The sequence below is a fragment of the Wasmannia auropunctata genome, unplaced genomic scaffold, assembly GCF_000956235.1.
Source record: "Wasmannia auropunctata unplaced genomic scaffold, wasmannia.A_1.0 LD334213.1, whole genome shotgun sequence".
Classification (NCBI taxonomy): Eukaryota; Metazoa; Arthropoda; class Insecta; order Hymenoptera; family Formicidae; genus Wasmannia; species Wasmannia auropunctata.
Genome location: NW_012028677.1, coordinates 146084 through 164028, shown reverse-complemented (window position 1 = coordinate 164028; position 17945 = coordinate 146084). Strand labels below are relative to the sequence as shown.

Genomic DNA, 17945 nt, shown 5'->3' with positions numbered 1-17945 from the left:
AACGTGTATCAAGAAGTATTAAACAATAAAATTATAATTGAACTTCTGCGTTTATTAATCAGGAATTATATATATGAAAATAATGATCAACCAACATTTCACATATGTAACGAAACTAATTATTTATTCTAACAAGATGTAATTGTATTGATCATAATTATTTTTATAAGATTCCATAGAATACTTATATGGTACAATTTTAACAACTATAAATAAATTACTTTTTTTAAAAGGCGTCTTTTAGTCGAACTTAACTTACGTTCTGAAAGGAGAAACGAAAGTCAGGTTTAAATGTCGTTAATGTGCATACATTCATTTTTACAAATTTTTTTACTTACTTTAGAAATATTTAAAATTATACTAGTATTATAGAGACATGCGTTATATTAAACTTAATAATGTATACAAATAATTTTTATTGTCTTTTAAAAGATCATGCTTACGCAGTTCAGGCTATTATAATAATCGAAACTGTCCTTTCGCATCATCATAATCGATTGAACCGTGAAGCTAGAGACATTTATTATTATCGTTGAGCAAATGATTAAAACGGAAATCGTTCATTAGCAATTTTATTCATAATTAATAATAGCATTCTCCATGAAATCAGCCTGCGAGGAATGACGTATTTGCAAAGAGAGGTACTATTGACTATTGTTTTTTTTTTTTCGATCGCGATCGAACACTTTCATCATTTATCTATAAAGTGGACTGACACATTGCGCATTTCAACATATAAGTCAATTTGTATTCTATACAAAAATAAATACCGCAGTCTTAGAAGACAAATGTATCAAGCTATTAACGTTGCACCATCACCATAACATTCTTTTGAATTACATAAGAATAATGAGTATATTCGTCATTCAATAGAATACAAATAGAGGTCTTAAAACTGTGTCGGAAGTTGTTTCACAGGAGTATAAACTCACGAAAGTTTCTCTTGTTTTCAATAGCAGATTTGTGAATAGATCGAGTAGAAGATGTCATTATTATAATTGTTGGAAGGATAAGAATAAAAATATTCTATTGTAACTTATGATGTCGAGGAGAAAGGTGCCATCATTCAAAAACGGAAGCTGATTGATTTCGTTCAATTGATCTTTGCATAAACGGTAATTATTTCCTGCAATTGTCGTTGCAGTTTAGTTAAACTCGTTACTTTATCTGTGAATGATTGCGCTTTACATGCATCGTGCTCAAAAGTCGTTTTCTTCGGAACGATTTTATGGCATAATGTTTTGAATGTTAACTCGTAAATTAAACACTGTAATGTAATTCGCACAGACAAAGTAACTTCGCAAATGTGCGTGAATGTGAGCTGATCATGCCAGAAAAATCTGCTATCATTAAAATATGGAAGACACACTCTGGTACGTCCGTTGAAACTGCATTATGTCTCTGGAATCAAATTTCAACGAGAATTAATAAACTGTATGCATCTAACTAAAACCTGATGAATTCTTACATATTGCTATTAAAGTCTGATAAGTACATCCTTTGCACGAAACGACGCGTAACAGTTAAATTATACGAACGAGATGCAACGAGGAACTATCAGAAACATGAATATAAAAAGATCCAGTGCTCTTCTCTAGTTATTTAAATGGATTGTACAATAATAATTTTTTCTATATTATTATCGGTAGCGTCACATCGACTTCACTGACATTCCACCATTCACTCCGTCATTTATCTCGCGTTACATTTTCCAAGCATATTCACATTTCATTTCGTTGCGTTACCGACTTAACGGTCAGTCATTCGTCATTGCACTCATCCGAAATTATCAAATGTCTCTCTCGCTCTTTCGTATCAACAATTATTTATAACAGTGGTCTGATATGATTCCCTCTTTACTGCTTCGTAGCCAGAAAAGAAGAAAAGGAGTTCACTCTGTTCGTCGTTTAGTATCACTTATATATTCACACGCGCGATCAGAGAAATTCATCTCTGCCACTATTGTGCATCGATCAAGGCGCACCGCAAGGACCGGTTCCACAAGGAATGGCAGTAAATTCTCGATACTGCCTCATCAATGGTAAATATATCCCGTAGAGGATAATCTAATTATTTAACTACAATTTCCGACGAGAATCGATTTCTCGCACACTGTCAATTCATTTGACCTACACAGTCGGATGTAATATTGAACCGTTTCTTCGCCACTCTCTGGATTATAATAACTTCATTCTCTCTTCTTGTACGCGCGCACTTGGGAAGTCCTCTGCGATCAGTCCATCAGTTACCATTTATTAAACATATTAACAAATATTGCGTATAGATCTGGCGTTTAAAGTGGATTCGTATTAGCTGGCCTGCCACTTGAATTTGCTACGCATGATCCATTTTTGTCCGATGTTGTTGACATCGCACTGCGCCAAGACGGGTTGCGACGCATCGCCCGAGTGGGGTTTCGACAAACAATAACCCGTGTTCGTGTGTTTAATCATTTTGGTCTAGAAGGAACGAACGGTGTGTATTAATAATAAATTAATTGCATTTATCGAAACTATGTTTTAAGAAATTAGTGCTACCTTTTATGTCTAAAGATATTTGCTTTATATATTTTTTTATTTATATTTCCATCCTTCTTACCTCGTCATTGTAAACCCACGCTTGATTACCACCCATGCCATGACATCGTACGATCTTTACTGGACCTTGTGGACTAGCTGCATCAAGGCACATATCGTCAGACATTATCTGTTGCCGCTTAGTGTAAGCAAATACCTGAATAATACAGTCCTCGTTAGAAATAACGTACGTTCAAAATTGAAAAACAGTAGCGCTCGATTCGTTACGCATGGATTACTTGATATCCAAAAATAAACACGAACCTGATTACCACCTAATCCGTGACAATAACTAATTCCGACGTTCTCCCCGGTTCTTCTGCCCATAGTATCCAAACACGTTTGCGTTTCAACATTTTTCACATCGCCGAGATAATAATAATCTAGCGGCATCGGCGATTCTGGATATATGTTCTCCAAATACCATCTGAAGCTTTTGCATTTCAGCCGTACTCTGAGTTTAATTCGCTCGGAAACATCACCGACGTCGACATTTCGCGCTCCTAAAAGAAAAAAAAGAAATTAATTTTCTGTAACGCTACAATATTCTACAAACAGCCGAACTTATTCACATGTATTGTTTTTTTTGTTTTTTACATATTGTGCTTGCAAATATAAATTGATTGAAAAGAAGATTTGTCAGAGAATTTTGTGCTAAAAATAAAGACATTTGCAACCATGGTACATATTGTATGATACATTAAATGCCATATGCTTGCTCCTAACAAATAATTGTGCAATTATACAACGCATTTTTTTTCTGGAAATCTGAAAGATGTAAAGAAGTTTATGAAGTAGAGCATTGTTTTATATATACACGTATACAATAACTTTCATACATACTGCAAATGTAGCGTGCAGAGATGTATTGTGCTTCACCAAAATTATTTTATACACATATTACCAATTAAGAAACAACTACGAATACATATATGCGTATGTATTTGTTACTTTTATGTCTGTCACTCTAATTATTAGAGTCTAATAGAATATCTCCCTTTAATAATAACCTTTCGATTATAATAGTATCACATAGAACCTTTAATGCCATGCGTGATTTATTTTTTACTCTCCAAGTACACCTCTACGTGTCCTATTTGCATTGTCGTTCTAGTTTATTATATATTATACTATACCCATATTGTTGTCTAACGGATTGTCTGCAGTGTATTAAGAGAACATAATAGCAATGATGTTTTAAACAAATGTTAACGGGTATCTGATATAGACAGTGAGCACCCGAAGCCGTAAGCTGCAGTAAAAAAAAAGATTGATAAAGAGACATGCAGGCCCATCGCAAAGCATGCTGCATCGCAAAAGCAACCAACACACAGAAAGAGATGTATAGGGATAGAGTCTCTTTGTTTCTTTTTTTTTTTTGATGCACGAGATACGCCAGTGTTAGTGCTACCTGGATTAATGTTGTAATAGAAGTACTTCCATTGGTCCAACCAAACTTCCGCGAGCCGCGCATTGTTGTGGTTGACTATCTTGCTGGTACCGCCCGGGAAGGTATACGGGGTCGACTTACGGAATACATGCCCGACGTGCGAGCATGTCGCAATTTCCAATGTCCCACCACACATCCATATCTAACCAACTCAGTTCTGTTAGTGTGTTAGCAGTTACAAATGGTAGTAAAAAACACGATAAGTAGACAAAAAGAAAAAGAATAAACACATGGCAAATATCATATCGTATTCTGCGGCTCATGGTGGATTTAGAAATTCTTCTCTTGCGGCACCTACAATGGCAGTCTGGTAAGAGAACTCCTCATTAAAAGCAAGCGCAATTTTTCAATTGGTTAGTCGGCTGGATGGATGAGTGGTTAAGACTACACCAGCATTCGTATCGAGATACAGAGATATCAAAATATATATCTGAAATGTTCATTCGACGTTCACGTTTAATGCCCGTGGCTATTTCCTAATTCTACATCGTACAGAAGTATACTTATTGCTTGATCGAAAAAGACAAACTGGAGTAAAGTACTTTGATCGGTCGCAAAGACAGCAATCGTGAAAATTCTGAGCATAATTTCTGTAGTAAGAGAGATGGTTTGGTTTTAGTTTAGATATATTAGAGCAATATAATGTATACAACTACTGATGTGTATTGTGTATGAAATATTAGTAAATACACACATAAATTATAATGTGCATAACACATACAAACGATTAACTAATTTATAGTATATCTGTGTGCGTGTGTGTGTGTGTGTGTGTGTGTGTGTGTGTGTGTGTGTGTGTGTGTTGTGTGTACAGCTAATGTTAAAAATCACTTTATGAAGATATATTAACGCAAGACTGTTATTAATTAATTATTAGTCAAATGGAGAAACAACTTGTTAACAAGGAAATAATGCATTCAAAAAACAACTGCGATTCACACAGCTATGTGAATTATCATAATTTGAGTGAGAGGTAATATAAACGGATTATATCAGATACCCGTCAAATATGTTATATAGAGTTACGCTTGAATGATATTATATTATACAGAATATAATATAATAACTGCAATTTAAAAAAAAGGCTTTATCAGTTAACATCGTTGCTTTCAATATAAGCGCTATATGAGTACCAGCTACATGGAAATTTCGAAACAATGCTATCAGTAGTCCTGAAATACTTTAAATTTTTCAACGAATTTTACAACAAATTTTTCAAAAACGTTTTTTAGTTACATTGGATGTATATGTGTTTATATATATACATATATATATATATATATATATCTGAATAATTTTGAGAAACGAAAATTTGTACAACGTTTAAATTTCTGATGGTACACTTATGTGTGGAGTATGTATGACATAATGTGTGCATAATGATGGCATCATTTAGCGCAATTTAGTACAACAACATTGGGGAGAAATTAATTAAACGATACACTTGATTATCTAACCTGGATTCATGGCATAGTAAAAATCTCTCCACTCATCCATCCAGACTTCGGCCACCCTGGCCGCATTGTGCAGGACTATCTTGCTGACACCGCCAGGGAATGTATATGGGCTCTTGTCCCGGAATACATGTCCCACATGTGAACACGGACTGATTTCTAATGTTCCGCCACATTGCCACACCTACAAGATACTTATGACTTCACAAATGACAAACGGAAATTTGTACGAGAATACCCTTTGAAGACCTTTTAAAAACTTTTCATCAAATATCATAATAGTCACAGTTATCTCTAATACAAGATAGAGGCGAGAGTTATTATTAAATAACGGACATTGAGAATCGTATGAGCAAAATCAATTTGCAGAGAACCCTACAAATTAATTTACACATAAAAAATACATGGAATTAGGGTATTAACATGACAATTTTCAAACGTTTCGGTCTTCCTTCCTTCGTATTTATAAATAATAATTGTTAATTTCTTAAATTAGATAATATATTCACCATGTGATTTTGTTGGATATAAGCTCATGCCATAAAAAAATTCGTGGATAATCGCGTTAAAAATTAGCAATTTTTTTTGTATTGTTTTTAAAGAAAGGATTGCTTACCCGGAAGCTCATTTCAAGATTTTCACCACCCCAAATATCCATGCCTTCGTCGTACGCGCCCAACTCGTAAAAGTAGTCTTTATCAATAGAAAACAATCCACCGGCCATGGTCGGTGTTCGTAGCGGTGCCGTTCTGTCGCTGTTTCTCCTGTCCATTTCTCTCTGCGCGACTCGGTACCTTATTGAACAGAATTAATATAATATTAATATTTTTTATTTAAAAAAAAATAGAGCTATAACAAACGCATAAAACGTTGTACTAACATATTATTTGACAAACTGCCAACGCGTTTTGTTTCTATTTCAGAATTTCGAAATTAATTATAGATGAATTAAATTTAATTAAACAATAAGCACAGTGTACAGGTTTGTGGTGAATATTGTGGAAACTGTAAATTTGTAAACTCGACAGCACGTAATTATACACGAAGGAGAGAAAGAGAAAGATTGTTATTGATTATATTTCAGATTGTTATATGTAGAGGCAATTGAATTAGAACGAGAAGTATTGAATTTATGGACAGTATAACTTAAAAATCGTTGAATTTATGAAACTATCGTAATTTAACGGAGATATAAATTTATGTCAATAATATATATGTCTCAGTATGGATCGATAGATTTAATATTTCAAGCGGATTTAACTATATATGCCAATCTAACTATTCATGACTTGCAAAATATGTAGATTTCCACATTTGCAACTCAAATTTTCTTCGTGAGTGTCCTTTTTTTCCAGAAGGCAAGAGAGATTTTAGCTATTTCGGTTAAAATACGAACGTAATGTCATTAAAATTCATGACGTTTAACGTTGTAACGTCGTAATGCTGTAATACCATCTGAAGTTCAATTTCCAATTGAAACCTCCCCAGGTCATGTCGCTGGCCGGGATGTACTCGAAGGTGTCGTCGCTGATTACGTCTATGATCGGGCAGACAACGGTATGCCTATCGACGGCGATTCTTGATAACAGCGGCTCCAGCCAACCCTCGGTACACTCGCAGTGCGCATCGAGAAACGTGATTACTTGTCCCTTGACGTGCTTTGCCCCTAAAAGCCTCGCTCTTATCAGGCCCGATCTCTTCTCGGTGCGATACACATACGTGGGGACTGGTAACGTGGCTATGTAGTCTTCCAAATCTTGCTTCAGGTGCTCTAGAAAAAATAAATTTTCACCGGTCACTTCGAGTCACTCGAGTTTCATAGCTACGATTCTTGCAATTCTCTATATCGATCCGATATTACTGTTTATATTTTCTTTCGTTTTAAACACGTACAGTCGCAACTTGATCGTCCCGCTTTTACGCGCGATACGAGGAATTACAAATCGATCTACATTACAAACACAGTGAAAACATTGGCGCTTGTCACGCATGTAAAGCGCTCGTTCGAGAAACGCTATGTGAAAACGTACCACGCTCGCTCGCGTCGTCCACGAGGATGATTTCCTTCAGCAACGACCTGGGAGATCTGTTTATCACGGACCAGACCGTCCGCAGCAGAGTGGTCCACGCCTCGTTATGGAAAACTATCACGATACTCGTGTCTGGAAGATACTTGGGGTACTTCTTATTCTTACAACCCTCGAGCCTGATGTCCTTCAGGGATCGGTTCAAGGAGATCATGTCGCTGGCCATCAGATTGAACTGATTCAGCTTGAACAGCTCCTGCTGCTTGGCCTCGTTCTCCGGCGCGATGTGCACCGCCGCTCCCATCTCGCCGGGGCTGCCCTTACTCTCCTTGATGACCTTCGCCGGCCGCCACAGATTCAGCTGCGACTGCGGATACTGCCTCTTGTTGTTGTGCTCCTGCTTCACCGCCTGCGGCTCCCTAATCTGGGCCTTCGGGTGCAGCTGGGGCGGCTCCTCGGACTGAAGCGCCTGCTGCTGCTGCTGCTTGCCGTCCGAGCAGCCCCATCCGGACCCTCCGATGCAGTCCGAATAGAGCATGAGCACCATGACGTCGACCAGGAACCATACCAGGGACGTCAGCAGTATCACTTGACACGTGTGAATGCGAATCTTGGAGCGGAACATCTTTCAACGGCGGCTGCTGCAGTCTTCCGCTTGTACCACGAGCTCATCACCCAGTCCGCCGCGCGTGGACTACTCGCGATAAGGGTTTTCTCGACTCGAGGCTTAAAACGAGATACTCACAACCGTGTGTTTCTACTAATTGCACGGGCCTTCGTGGAATCACATGACTGAGGGCGGCTGGGCTTTCAGCGCTCTGCAACAGAAAGATGAGCCGGGTTCGTTACGGGATACGATGGCTGCGCTGAGGTTCCCTATCGCATCGGGAATTCCCGTGTTGATAGTAAAATGTTATCCGACAGACGCAACCAGAATTCTTTCGGCAGATCGATCGTTCGCTTCAGCTTTACGCACGCTTATCACGATTCTACGAATCACGGGATGAAGCCCGGGACTTTTCCTTCCCATGCACATCGCGTATATGGTCGTATCAAGATGGAACGAGCGATGGAACGAGCGATACCGGCTTGCGAAAGACGAGTAAAAACTCGTTATAAAAATCGATTGTTTCTCTCGATAATATTTGCCCCAAAAGCTCATAATAAACATCCATTCACGTTTCCATATTTTTCCTGCATATTTGATAAATACCTCAATAACCTCAATATTGTATGTGTCTATGTATTTAATATTTTATATATGTCTATACATTTAATATGTTATATGTATAATATTTAGATATTTCTCGACGCATTTTGAACTTTATTAACGCCAAACTATTTTTTTTTTTTTACGCTGTTTATTAACAACGGCACTCCTACAGATAATTTTACGCCAAGCTTTCGCGAAAGGTTTTTCGACTTTTATGCTTAGGTATTGCATACGCTGCGGCGATTACGAGAACGGAAATACGAGGAGGCGCGCGGGCGAAAAGTGCATACGTCAGCTAAGGGTAACCGGAGCACTTTGCGACACTTAGGTAAGCACTTAGCACATGACTAATTCGTACTCGCATCGATCGCGGGAGAGAATGCCACTTTTAAACGAGACGTTCCGTTTCGATCAGCTGCCCGATGCGCGAGTTTCATGCCTTCCTACAAATAGAACCGGCAATACAATGACTCGCGACTCGCGCGTACGCGCATTTACGTTCGCGTTATATACTGGTGTATGAGTCTGAGTGGATCAGATAAGAGTTTAGCGATGAGCCTACCTATCGCGCACATATTGGAACACTCTTATCGTATTGTGTCGCGTGTAAACCGCGCTGTCCGTTGTCTCGCGTACATCGCAATATCGACTGCAACGCCGATGGCAGGCAGTTTTATGAAAATAGAAAAAAAAAGAAGGGCAGTCTCGGGATTATCTTGGAAATGATATACATTATGCGCGAGGTGAGCTTATTTTGTACAGTCAAGTCGAGCGGCGAAGACACGCGCTGCTTTGCATACTTATCACTCGAATGGTCGACTATAGAATTGGCCTGATCGGACTAACGGCTAATTTCGCAAAATTGACAAAATAACTTTAGATAAAAAAAAAATACCGTGACACGTTTCGACGTGTTACGAAGCGTTATCTCGCGTTGCGAAACAAACTCCGCGTAAAACGTATCAGCCTTCTTGCCTCCGGTACCACCGCGGTACCACCGCCGTACCGTCGCGGTTGCCAGTCGATAGCCGGCTGTCATAATCGCGACAAAAAGAAATTAGTATATGATCATAATGGCGAAGTGTTTCGAAGACACGACGGAAATACAGATCCGTGAGTAATTATCCCACGCAGTCAGCGGGGTCACTTGGCCTGGGAAATTATATTGCGATGAGACAGCCGTGCTCTCCCGATGGTACTAATTAATTAGCTGCCGCTAAATAATTCACTTTCATCACGATAACGAGCGGGAAATGGGAGTAATAATGTCGGATGACTATATGCGCGACCCAGAGAACAACGGCGACATTCCCTGTCGGTTGTATTGCACGAACTTTCTATTATAAAAAAGGTAGAATGTGTACATATAAAACACATACTTAATATATTACACACACACATACATATACACGCACGCATGCGCGTACATATATATATGTGCAAGTTTCTCTATTTTATAAATAACAAAAAATTCAGGTAACGAGAGGATGTCCGAGAATGTAAAAAAAAATCTTAAATTTTCATGTAGTTTATGAAAAAAATTGTTTATTTCAAAATAAAAATGATAAGAATAATTAATAATTAATTAATAATTAATAATTAATTAAGTATAACCCAATTAAGCAATGTTAGAATTGTTATGCCTATAAATATAGTACTTATATAAATCTTACAATTATATTTTGAATACATTCTGTAAAGTTGACAATTGTTTGAGAATTATTTGTAAATTTATAAAGTACTTAATGGCAAAATGTACATAGAAATATTTGAGAACTCAGTGGAAAGAGAAATCAAATTCTCTAATAATTACTAAGAAACTGATTGCGATGTGAGTTTCTATTAATGATGCTATATATTATATTATAGCTGTACATTATGATTCTGTATTATTTATCGACATGGCATATCTAGCATGCAGAAACGAAAATCGTTACAATACAATAGAATGTATTTGTAACGTATTCAAGCAATTATTTCGCATGAAAAATATTACAAAGCGCAGAGACCATGTTTAAAATTCAGGAAATCAAGTCATCTAAAACTTTCTTACTTTGTAGAGAGAAAACGGAATCGTGATAACGTCGTACAGTTATAATAAGTAATGTCGTAATACCGGCTAATAATGTACTCTTCGTTTAACGTGTATCTCTACATCATTACTTCTCATGCAGAGAAATCATCATGGTTTTACATTCCCAAGGACTGGCGGAATCTCTACGAAACGCTTTACTGTTAACAATAACAGACGCGGAAAGTATTTCCGGCTCACGAAGGCCGCAAAACCGTACGGCAATTATTATTATTTTTTTTTTAGTTGCCTTTGTAATAGTCGGTTGATAATGCGCTATTAACAACATTGCATGCGGGGGTTACTGATAAATCGATACGGCACGTTGTCAAGACGGGGGACATTACTTCTCGTGACCGCGTCATAAAAGTCTTGTGACGAAGTGATGAATTGCATGCCCGCGGTCGAAGTGCTAAGCTACTTCTATTGTTTCGCTATTGTATCGCGGAAACTGCGTTCTCCACGAAACAGATGTTCGCAGATAAAGCGGGTTTCGAACACGAGCTACCTCGTGAGCCGGTGCCAGTTAACTTTTCTGGCATTAAAGATAGAAAGTTCCGAAATATATTTCATTGCGAGTTTTAATTCAATTTACAACTCCGATCGAATTTTGATGTTAAAGACGGAATCGATATTCGACATCTTGCATACGTTAGAGTCAATTCTTAGAAAGGCTATATATTCGATTGTTTAATTATTAATTACCTATTTGCGAGATTTATAATTGATATCACAGTTGATATCATTTCGATAATGTAATTAATAAGTTTAATTTGATTCTCATCTCTCTCTCATTGCGAGATATGACATAATAATTCATTCACCTCCGTGAAGTTGATCTATTTTCAGAGTTTCGAAAGAAATGGAGTAGAATCGTGTTTCTTCCTCTGCAGAGAGTTCTAAAGTTACAGGTTTATATCCAAATATATAATATTAATTATAATCAATTGAAATTTGAAGATATAGGATTTCTATTCAATTACATTCAATCTTGAAAATGAAATAAATTCACGGAAATAAGTATTTCTAATTTCGTAACAGTTTTTTTTCCAGAAAATAAATGCTACGCGCATCTTTTCACGAGGTAATTAGATTTGATTTCTATTGGCCGGGTGTGCTCCAATGAGAGAAAGAGTGTCATTGTAATCGAAAGTGCTTGAAAAGTCCGCCGATATCGTATTGACGCAATGCGACGCCGAGGTAATGTCATTAAGAAAGTCTTCTCGCACAATGGACAGGCCATGAAAGCTAAGCCCCTCTACCTTGTTATCCACCACAAAAAGCTCTAAGCCCTCTGCAATAATTCAGACTACGTAATAACTTCCTGGAAACTCGAAGTCGAACACGGAAGTATATTAATTACATCCCCGAGTTATTTGCATTCCGTGTGATACCGAACATTTTCTCTTCGAGATGAATTTAGTTTCTAATATAAATAATATCGTAATACCGGGGGAGGGCTAAAACGCGGCATAATAACTGACTACGTAATAACTTTACGTTCGTCGTACTCAGCAGATACGATATATAATTCATGTTTCAGTTTATAAACTCACGGTGAACGTCCTCGTGTTTCGTTGTTATATATACATAATTTGTATGCGCGCGCGCGCGCGTGCGGGGTTAATATCAAATGCAATAAAACTTGTAACGTTTATTACACGGCAAGCCGAGGTGGAGAAAGAGAGAGAGAGAGAGAGAGAGAGGGAAAGAGAGAAAGACGTTGAAAATTTATTATCGGATCTTATTTCGTCTACTCCCCCTAGGCTCTTCTTACTTGGCAGTGTAATTGGCAATATTTAACGTCAGGCAGGGGAGGATTTCGAAAATTTAGGGAGCCCTCGCAAAATTTAGTTCGACGTATCATCCGATTGTATTTAGTTTATAATTTCTGCTCGACGACGTATATACGGTTAATGCCTTAAACGTTCCAACGCCTCCGCCGGGATCGATTTAAGCCCTCAACAGAGAAAATTAACTAAACTAATCACATGGGAAGGTCGGTAGGGGCCGTGAGCTCAGTATTAATGTAATACCACGCCGCAACCTAAAATTATGGAACTTGTAATTATGTAATGCACATAGGCTGTCGCGTCTCTGTCAGTTTAGCCTCTGGTAAGATAAATAAATAGCCGAAGAAACGTTTCGTAATGCCTATCTATTATAGTTAACGCCGAGAAATTGCATTCAAGATAGGAGGTGATAAAGATATATCTCATCGAAATATGCTACATATGATCGGAATATTTTTAATATTAATATTCGGATTTGTATGTATCTATACACATATAGATTATCACGTATATCTGTATAGAGAAATTTATTAAAGCACAAATTAGATAATCTTTAATCTAATTTATATGTATATATCTGTATAGATATATTCGATAAATCAAACTACCTTCTTTCGAGGGCTTTTTCCTCTTCGAACGAACGTGACGTGTAATGATCGCTATGCACATACCATTCGAAGAGGGATCCATTAAGAACCGGTTTCACGCGGATGCACCGAAACGGCTTAACGCAAGCTATTTAATCGAGTATCAAGGTATAAAAATGAATACACCGTATTGTTACGCGTCGCGAACTGGGCTACGTAAGCGTAAAGTACAACGGCGTGATCGTTCAATTGAAACTCGACGACTCTATGTATCGACGGCTTTATACTAACTGCTTAATTAAATCACCTGCTTAATTAAAAGTGATAATTCTCTCGAAGTTAATATAATACTTATCTTTTGCAGCAATTGAGATAATAGCGACAAGGTTAGAAAAAAACTTTAAAATAATAGAAATATTATGTGTGTGTGTGACTTCTATTTTAAAATTCTTTGTAATAATAAAAAAAAATTGTTGCACGAGATTAACAGCTATAAAATAAAATTGAAATATAAAAGCTATTAATTTTGTCGCACATAGAAATTATCGTATATATCGCGTATGTGTCATATAATACGTGTAATATGTATTATGTAGCCTCCGTGAATTAATTTGCAGGAGTTTGTGTTGAATTTTAAATGTAATTTTAGTTCACAGCGAAACGTTATAAATAGAATTTCCATTACGTCGATAATACATTGGAGTTTCTCTTAGGTAATACATAATATATCTGCAAATGAGTGCAGCAAACGAGTGCGCAATATCAATATCGCGGTTAACGAGCACTAGCGGTGTGGTAAAATCGCGATCAAATATTTTATATACAGAGTATAACGCGGACGAACTGAATTTAAAAGGCGTAACGTCACAGATTAATTTAAGCAGGTAACTAGCGATTACAAACGCGACAGGGGTGTTTGCATCAATACTTACACGCGCAATAAAGTCCCTGTGAAAATCGATTCAGTATTAATCTCGCTCGCCGTTAAAAGGCAGCTTTTGAGCTTTAGCGATTTTATGCACGACGACATATATACTTGTAGGATATTTTCATAAACGATTTACGCAATTATCCGAAAATATGCCGCCCAGCATTTTCATTTTCATATTATTTCCGACCTTTATATTTCGAAATTTTAATTTTTACATAATTTTTTAAATTAGTACATTAAAACAAAATGTTTAATGTTTGATTGTCAAAGGTATAACTATTAGGATACACATTAATTTTTTTAATTATTTTTAATCAGCCATTATATACCTGCGTGTTATATACATATAATATAATCAATGTAGTTTATCGCGTTTCATGGTTAGATTATATCTTGGAAAAAAAAAATTCGTTCCAAAACGTCGATTTCGCAGAGCAACGCGGACTGACATAATTCCGTAATAATTGAGGGATCACTAATATGTATGTCACATAGTTGCACTGGGTTAAGCGTATGCACATTCGAATTCGAGAACAATGTGCCTGTGCCGACGTCTAAAATTGTACCGGGGCAGCCAGACAATACCGGCAATACAATGAAGATCGCGCTATCGTACGTGTATACCGTTATTACGCGCCGTTTTATACGGGTCACAAACCGGCATACAGCTTTCCGGGTAATGGAGAACGGATTAACAGTGAAAAACGCGATTGAATGTGCATTTAACGTACTGCACCGGCCAGTACCGGTCTCGCGCAGCATCCTGCAAATGTTTAACTCACGCGCAACATTAACACTCGCATTTGTTTACTCCAAACTGTTTCGATAATAAGCTATAGTGCAATTTGCAATTAGCAAACGCGACCAATTAAATTCATGAAATCAAGTGCACATGGTTCTATTGTTTATATGCATGTATATATATTGTATATATATATATATATATATAAAATATAGTGTGTGTATATAATACAATAATAAATAATAATACTTTATCTGTGTAAATATTTTATCTGTGTATTCAAATATAAATATGTATATATACATCATTCATACAAAATATTGCTTACATATTTCGATATCTTTTTATGTTTCCAATTATGTTGTTATACTTTTTGAAGCTAAATTAGAAAGGTGATATTTTCCGACAAGAAAATGAATTATAACTTTATTTTGCAAAGCGCGAGATGTGGCAATTGAATAAAATATTTTCAATTTTGCCGGTTTATTTCTGACGAATTTGTGTCGAAAATCTATGCGGTCTGCCGTGGAATGACTCGACGATATTATAGTATCAACGTAGAAATACGACAATTTTCACACCTTTGATAGCGCTTTTTACGATGCACTTATTCGCGCAACCTGATTTTCTTTAAGGTTTCTTGTTACGCGGCTCGTTCGTGATCGCGTAACGCTTATCATTTGCGAGCGAGGCAATAACCATCACTCAAAAATTTTTTGATCACCGACAAGGAGTTTACTTTCTAACCAAGCTTCAGCCTGTCAGTCTTGCATAAAACGGATGTACAGAGTGACAATCGGGAAGTTGCTGAAATGAAATAGCTATTTCAAACAGTTATTTTGTAACAAATAGATAGAATGAACTAAATCATTATTCTGCAAAAGAGACCAATCCTTTTTATTAGCACATATTATAGTGCAAAAAATATATATATTTATAAACTTATAAAAATAAAAATTATAAAAAATATTATAAAAAAGCTGAAAATTTGACTGGTTACTTGGCTCAATGATATATGCCGAAAGATCTCGGCATCGGCGATCGTATCCAAGGAATTTATCTATGGAATTCTTCAAAAACACAGTTACTGCAGTTATTAATTTTAGAAAGTGTTTTTAGTGGCTTTCAAAAGCACTTCAATTATTTTGCGAGTTGATTGTCATCACTTCAGAATTATACATCAGCCGAATTGTTGATCTCTTTATATTAGGCTACGGCCCGCTTGACGCTGCAAATGCTTCGGAGCATTTTTCGATTGGTCAATTAATATAAATTCTTCCCTCTGACTGGTCAATCAAATGCTTCGAAGCATTTGTAGCGTCAAGTGGACCGCACCCTTAATTTGTTTATGTAATTGCTTTGTGCTAAAAAAGACAGGTTTCTTATACAATATGATGTTTAATTCATTTCATTCTATCCGTTCGTAACAAAAATATTGTTACAGCTATATTCTCAGCTTTCAGCAGTTTTCCGATTGTCACTCTGTACACACGCGAAGATTAAATATCGATTATGACAAGATGGAGTCTTGAGCCTTCACGGCGTCTCGACATTTAATCGTTACAAAATTCATTACAAAATAACAACTATTAATTTCAACATCTTCCCGATTGTTACGTATATATACATATATATCAATATTTAATCTTCATGTGTATGTATGTATATACACACACACATACACACGCGCGCGCGCGAAGATTAAATATCGATTATGACAAGATGAATTCTCGGTACTTTACGATGTCTTGATATTTACAAAGTCACATCACAAAATAACGGCTATTTAGCCGTTGCAATATCTTCCCGACTGTCATCCCGTACTACACACCTCCCATATATGGATCAAGCATCCTTACGATTATGACGAGATGGATTCCCGATCCTTTACGATGTCTTGGCATTTAATTTTCGCCGCGAGTCACGTGACGGCGGTCATGACAGGCAAATGCCACAAAAAGGTCACGAAGGAAAAATGTGTCCTCGCAGCGAGCGTCCTTGCCTGATCGGTTAGCCTCGTCTTGTCGTCACGTCGGATCTGTGTCTCCGCTTTGCACGTTACAATCGCCACTGTTCCGAGAGAGAGAGAGAGAGAGAGAGAGAGAATCCACGCGGCGAACCTTTCACTCGTTTCATGAATCACTACCAAAGTGCGCCGTTAATTAAGTATCGTTTCTCTCCCGCCGGAGAGAAACAGTGACGTAAATAGCGCGTATACCGAGGATCAGTAGCGTCATCCGTCAAGAATACACCATCTGTCGGGAGATGCGGCGTGCGATGTAGCCCGTGTCGTGTAGACGGTGATTTCACTAATGCTTCACCGTTACCGTGGCGATTTAGCGGCGGGCGAAACCAGAAGCAACGTCTCTTCAACGGAAAATCTTACTGCAGAATCTTCGTCTGTCGCTCGACTCGACTTTCTTTGACTAATTGAGCAAAGAGTATCACAAGCCAAAAGTACAGGAATTAAACAAATTGGAATTAAACAAATTTCAATAATTCATTAAAGGACAACGGTAGAAGTTGTTCGAGCAATGTAGAAGCTGCCGATGATTCTCTCACACTTGACACCCCAACAACAAGCTTCACGATTCTCTCTCAAGAAAGATCGCCGAAGGATTTCGTTATTATGTATAGTTGAAGAGCGATCGAGTCATCCGGGCGAAAGTCGCGAGGTGCAGCGCGATATTGCGTTAGATAATTCCTATGCACATGCTGTGAAGAACTCGAGAACCTGGAAAGTGAGGCAATCGGGTGCCGCGAAGAAGACACACTCGCCGAAACATTAACTCTCACGCTAACGGCGACGGGTTCGTCCCGCGCGCAGCTGGACCGGGTACAATGTATACGTGATGGAGGCGGCGCGTGCAATAATCTCGGACGCATCTCCCCACGCTTTCCAGACTCCAGACGTGAGAACGCGAGGATAGCGGTCTCCCCCCCCCTCCCCCCAGGAGGTATATATCGTTACCGCAACCCCCCTTGATACAACGGTCCGGTCGCGTCGGAGCCTCGCGGCCCCGTGACGGCGGTTCGCTCGCGGCACGCGTTACAAAACGGCGCGGCCTTGAGGCGAGTTTCTCCGCGAGACCGACCGGTGC

At 37.8% G+C, this 17945-nt stretch overlaps 1 protein-coding gene across 4 annotated transcripts in view; it reads right to left on the bottom strand.

Annotated features, from left to right (window-relative positions):
- Positions 1-103: 103 nt before the first annotated feature.
- Positions 104-17945, bottom strand: part of LOC105459064 (polypeptide N-acetylgalactosaminyltransferase 5) — a 22446-nt gene continuing 4604 nt past the window's right edge. For 2 of the 4 annotated variants that reach the window (XM_011704747.1, XM_011704749.1), the window contains exons 2-8: positions 7511-8325; positions 6933-7251; positions 6097-6274; positions 5484-5664; positions 2841-3079; positions 2599-2733; positions 104-2459 (exon numbers count right to left, since the gene is read on the bottom strand). In XM_011704747.1, coding sequence (XP_011703049.1) covers positions 2310-2459; positions 2599-2733; positions 2841-3079; positions 5484-5664; positions 6097-6274; positions 6933-7251; positions 7511-8132 — 1824 coding nt within the window. In that variant the 5' untranslated portion in view covers positions 8133-8325 and the 3' untranslated portion in view covers positions 104-2309. Of the gene's footprint in view, positions 2460-2598; positions 2734-2840; positions 3080-3987; positions 4169-5483; positions 5665-6096; positions 6275-6932; positions 7252-7510; positions 8326-9078; positions 9179-17945 lie in introns of those variants that run through there. The other 2 variants (XM_011704748.1, XM_011704750.1) reach the window with 2 other exon arrangements.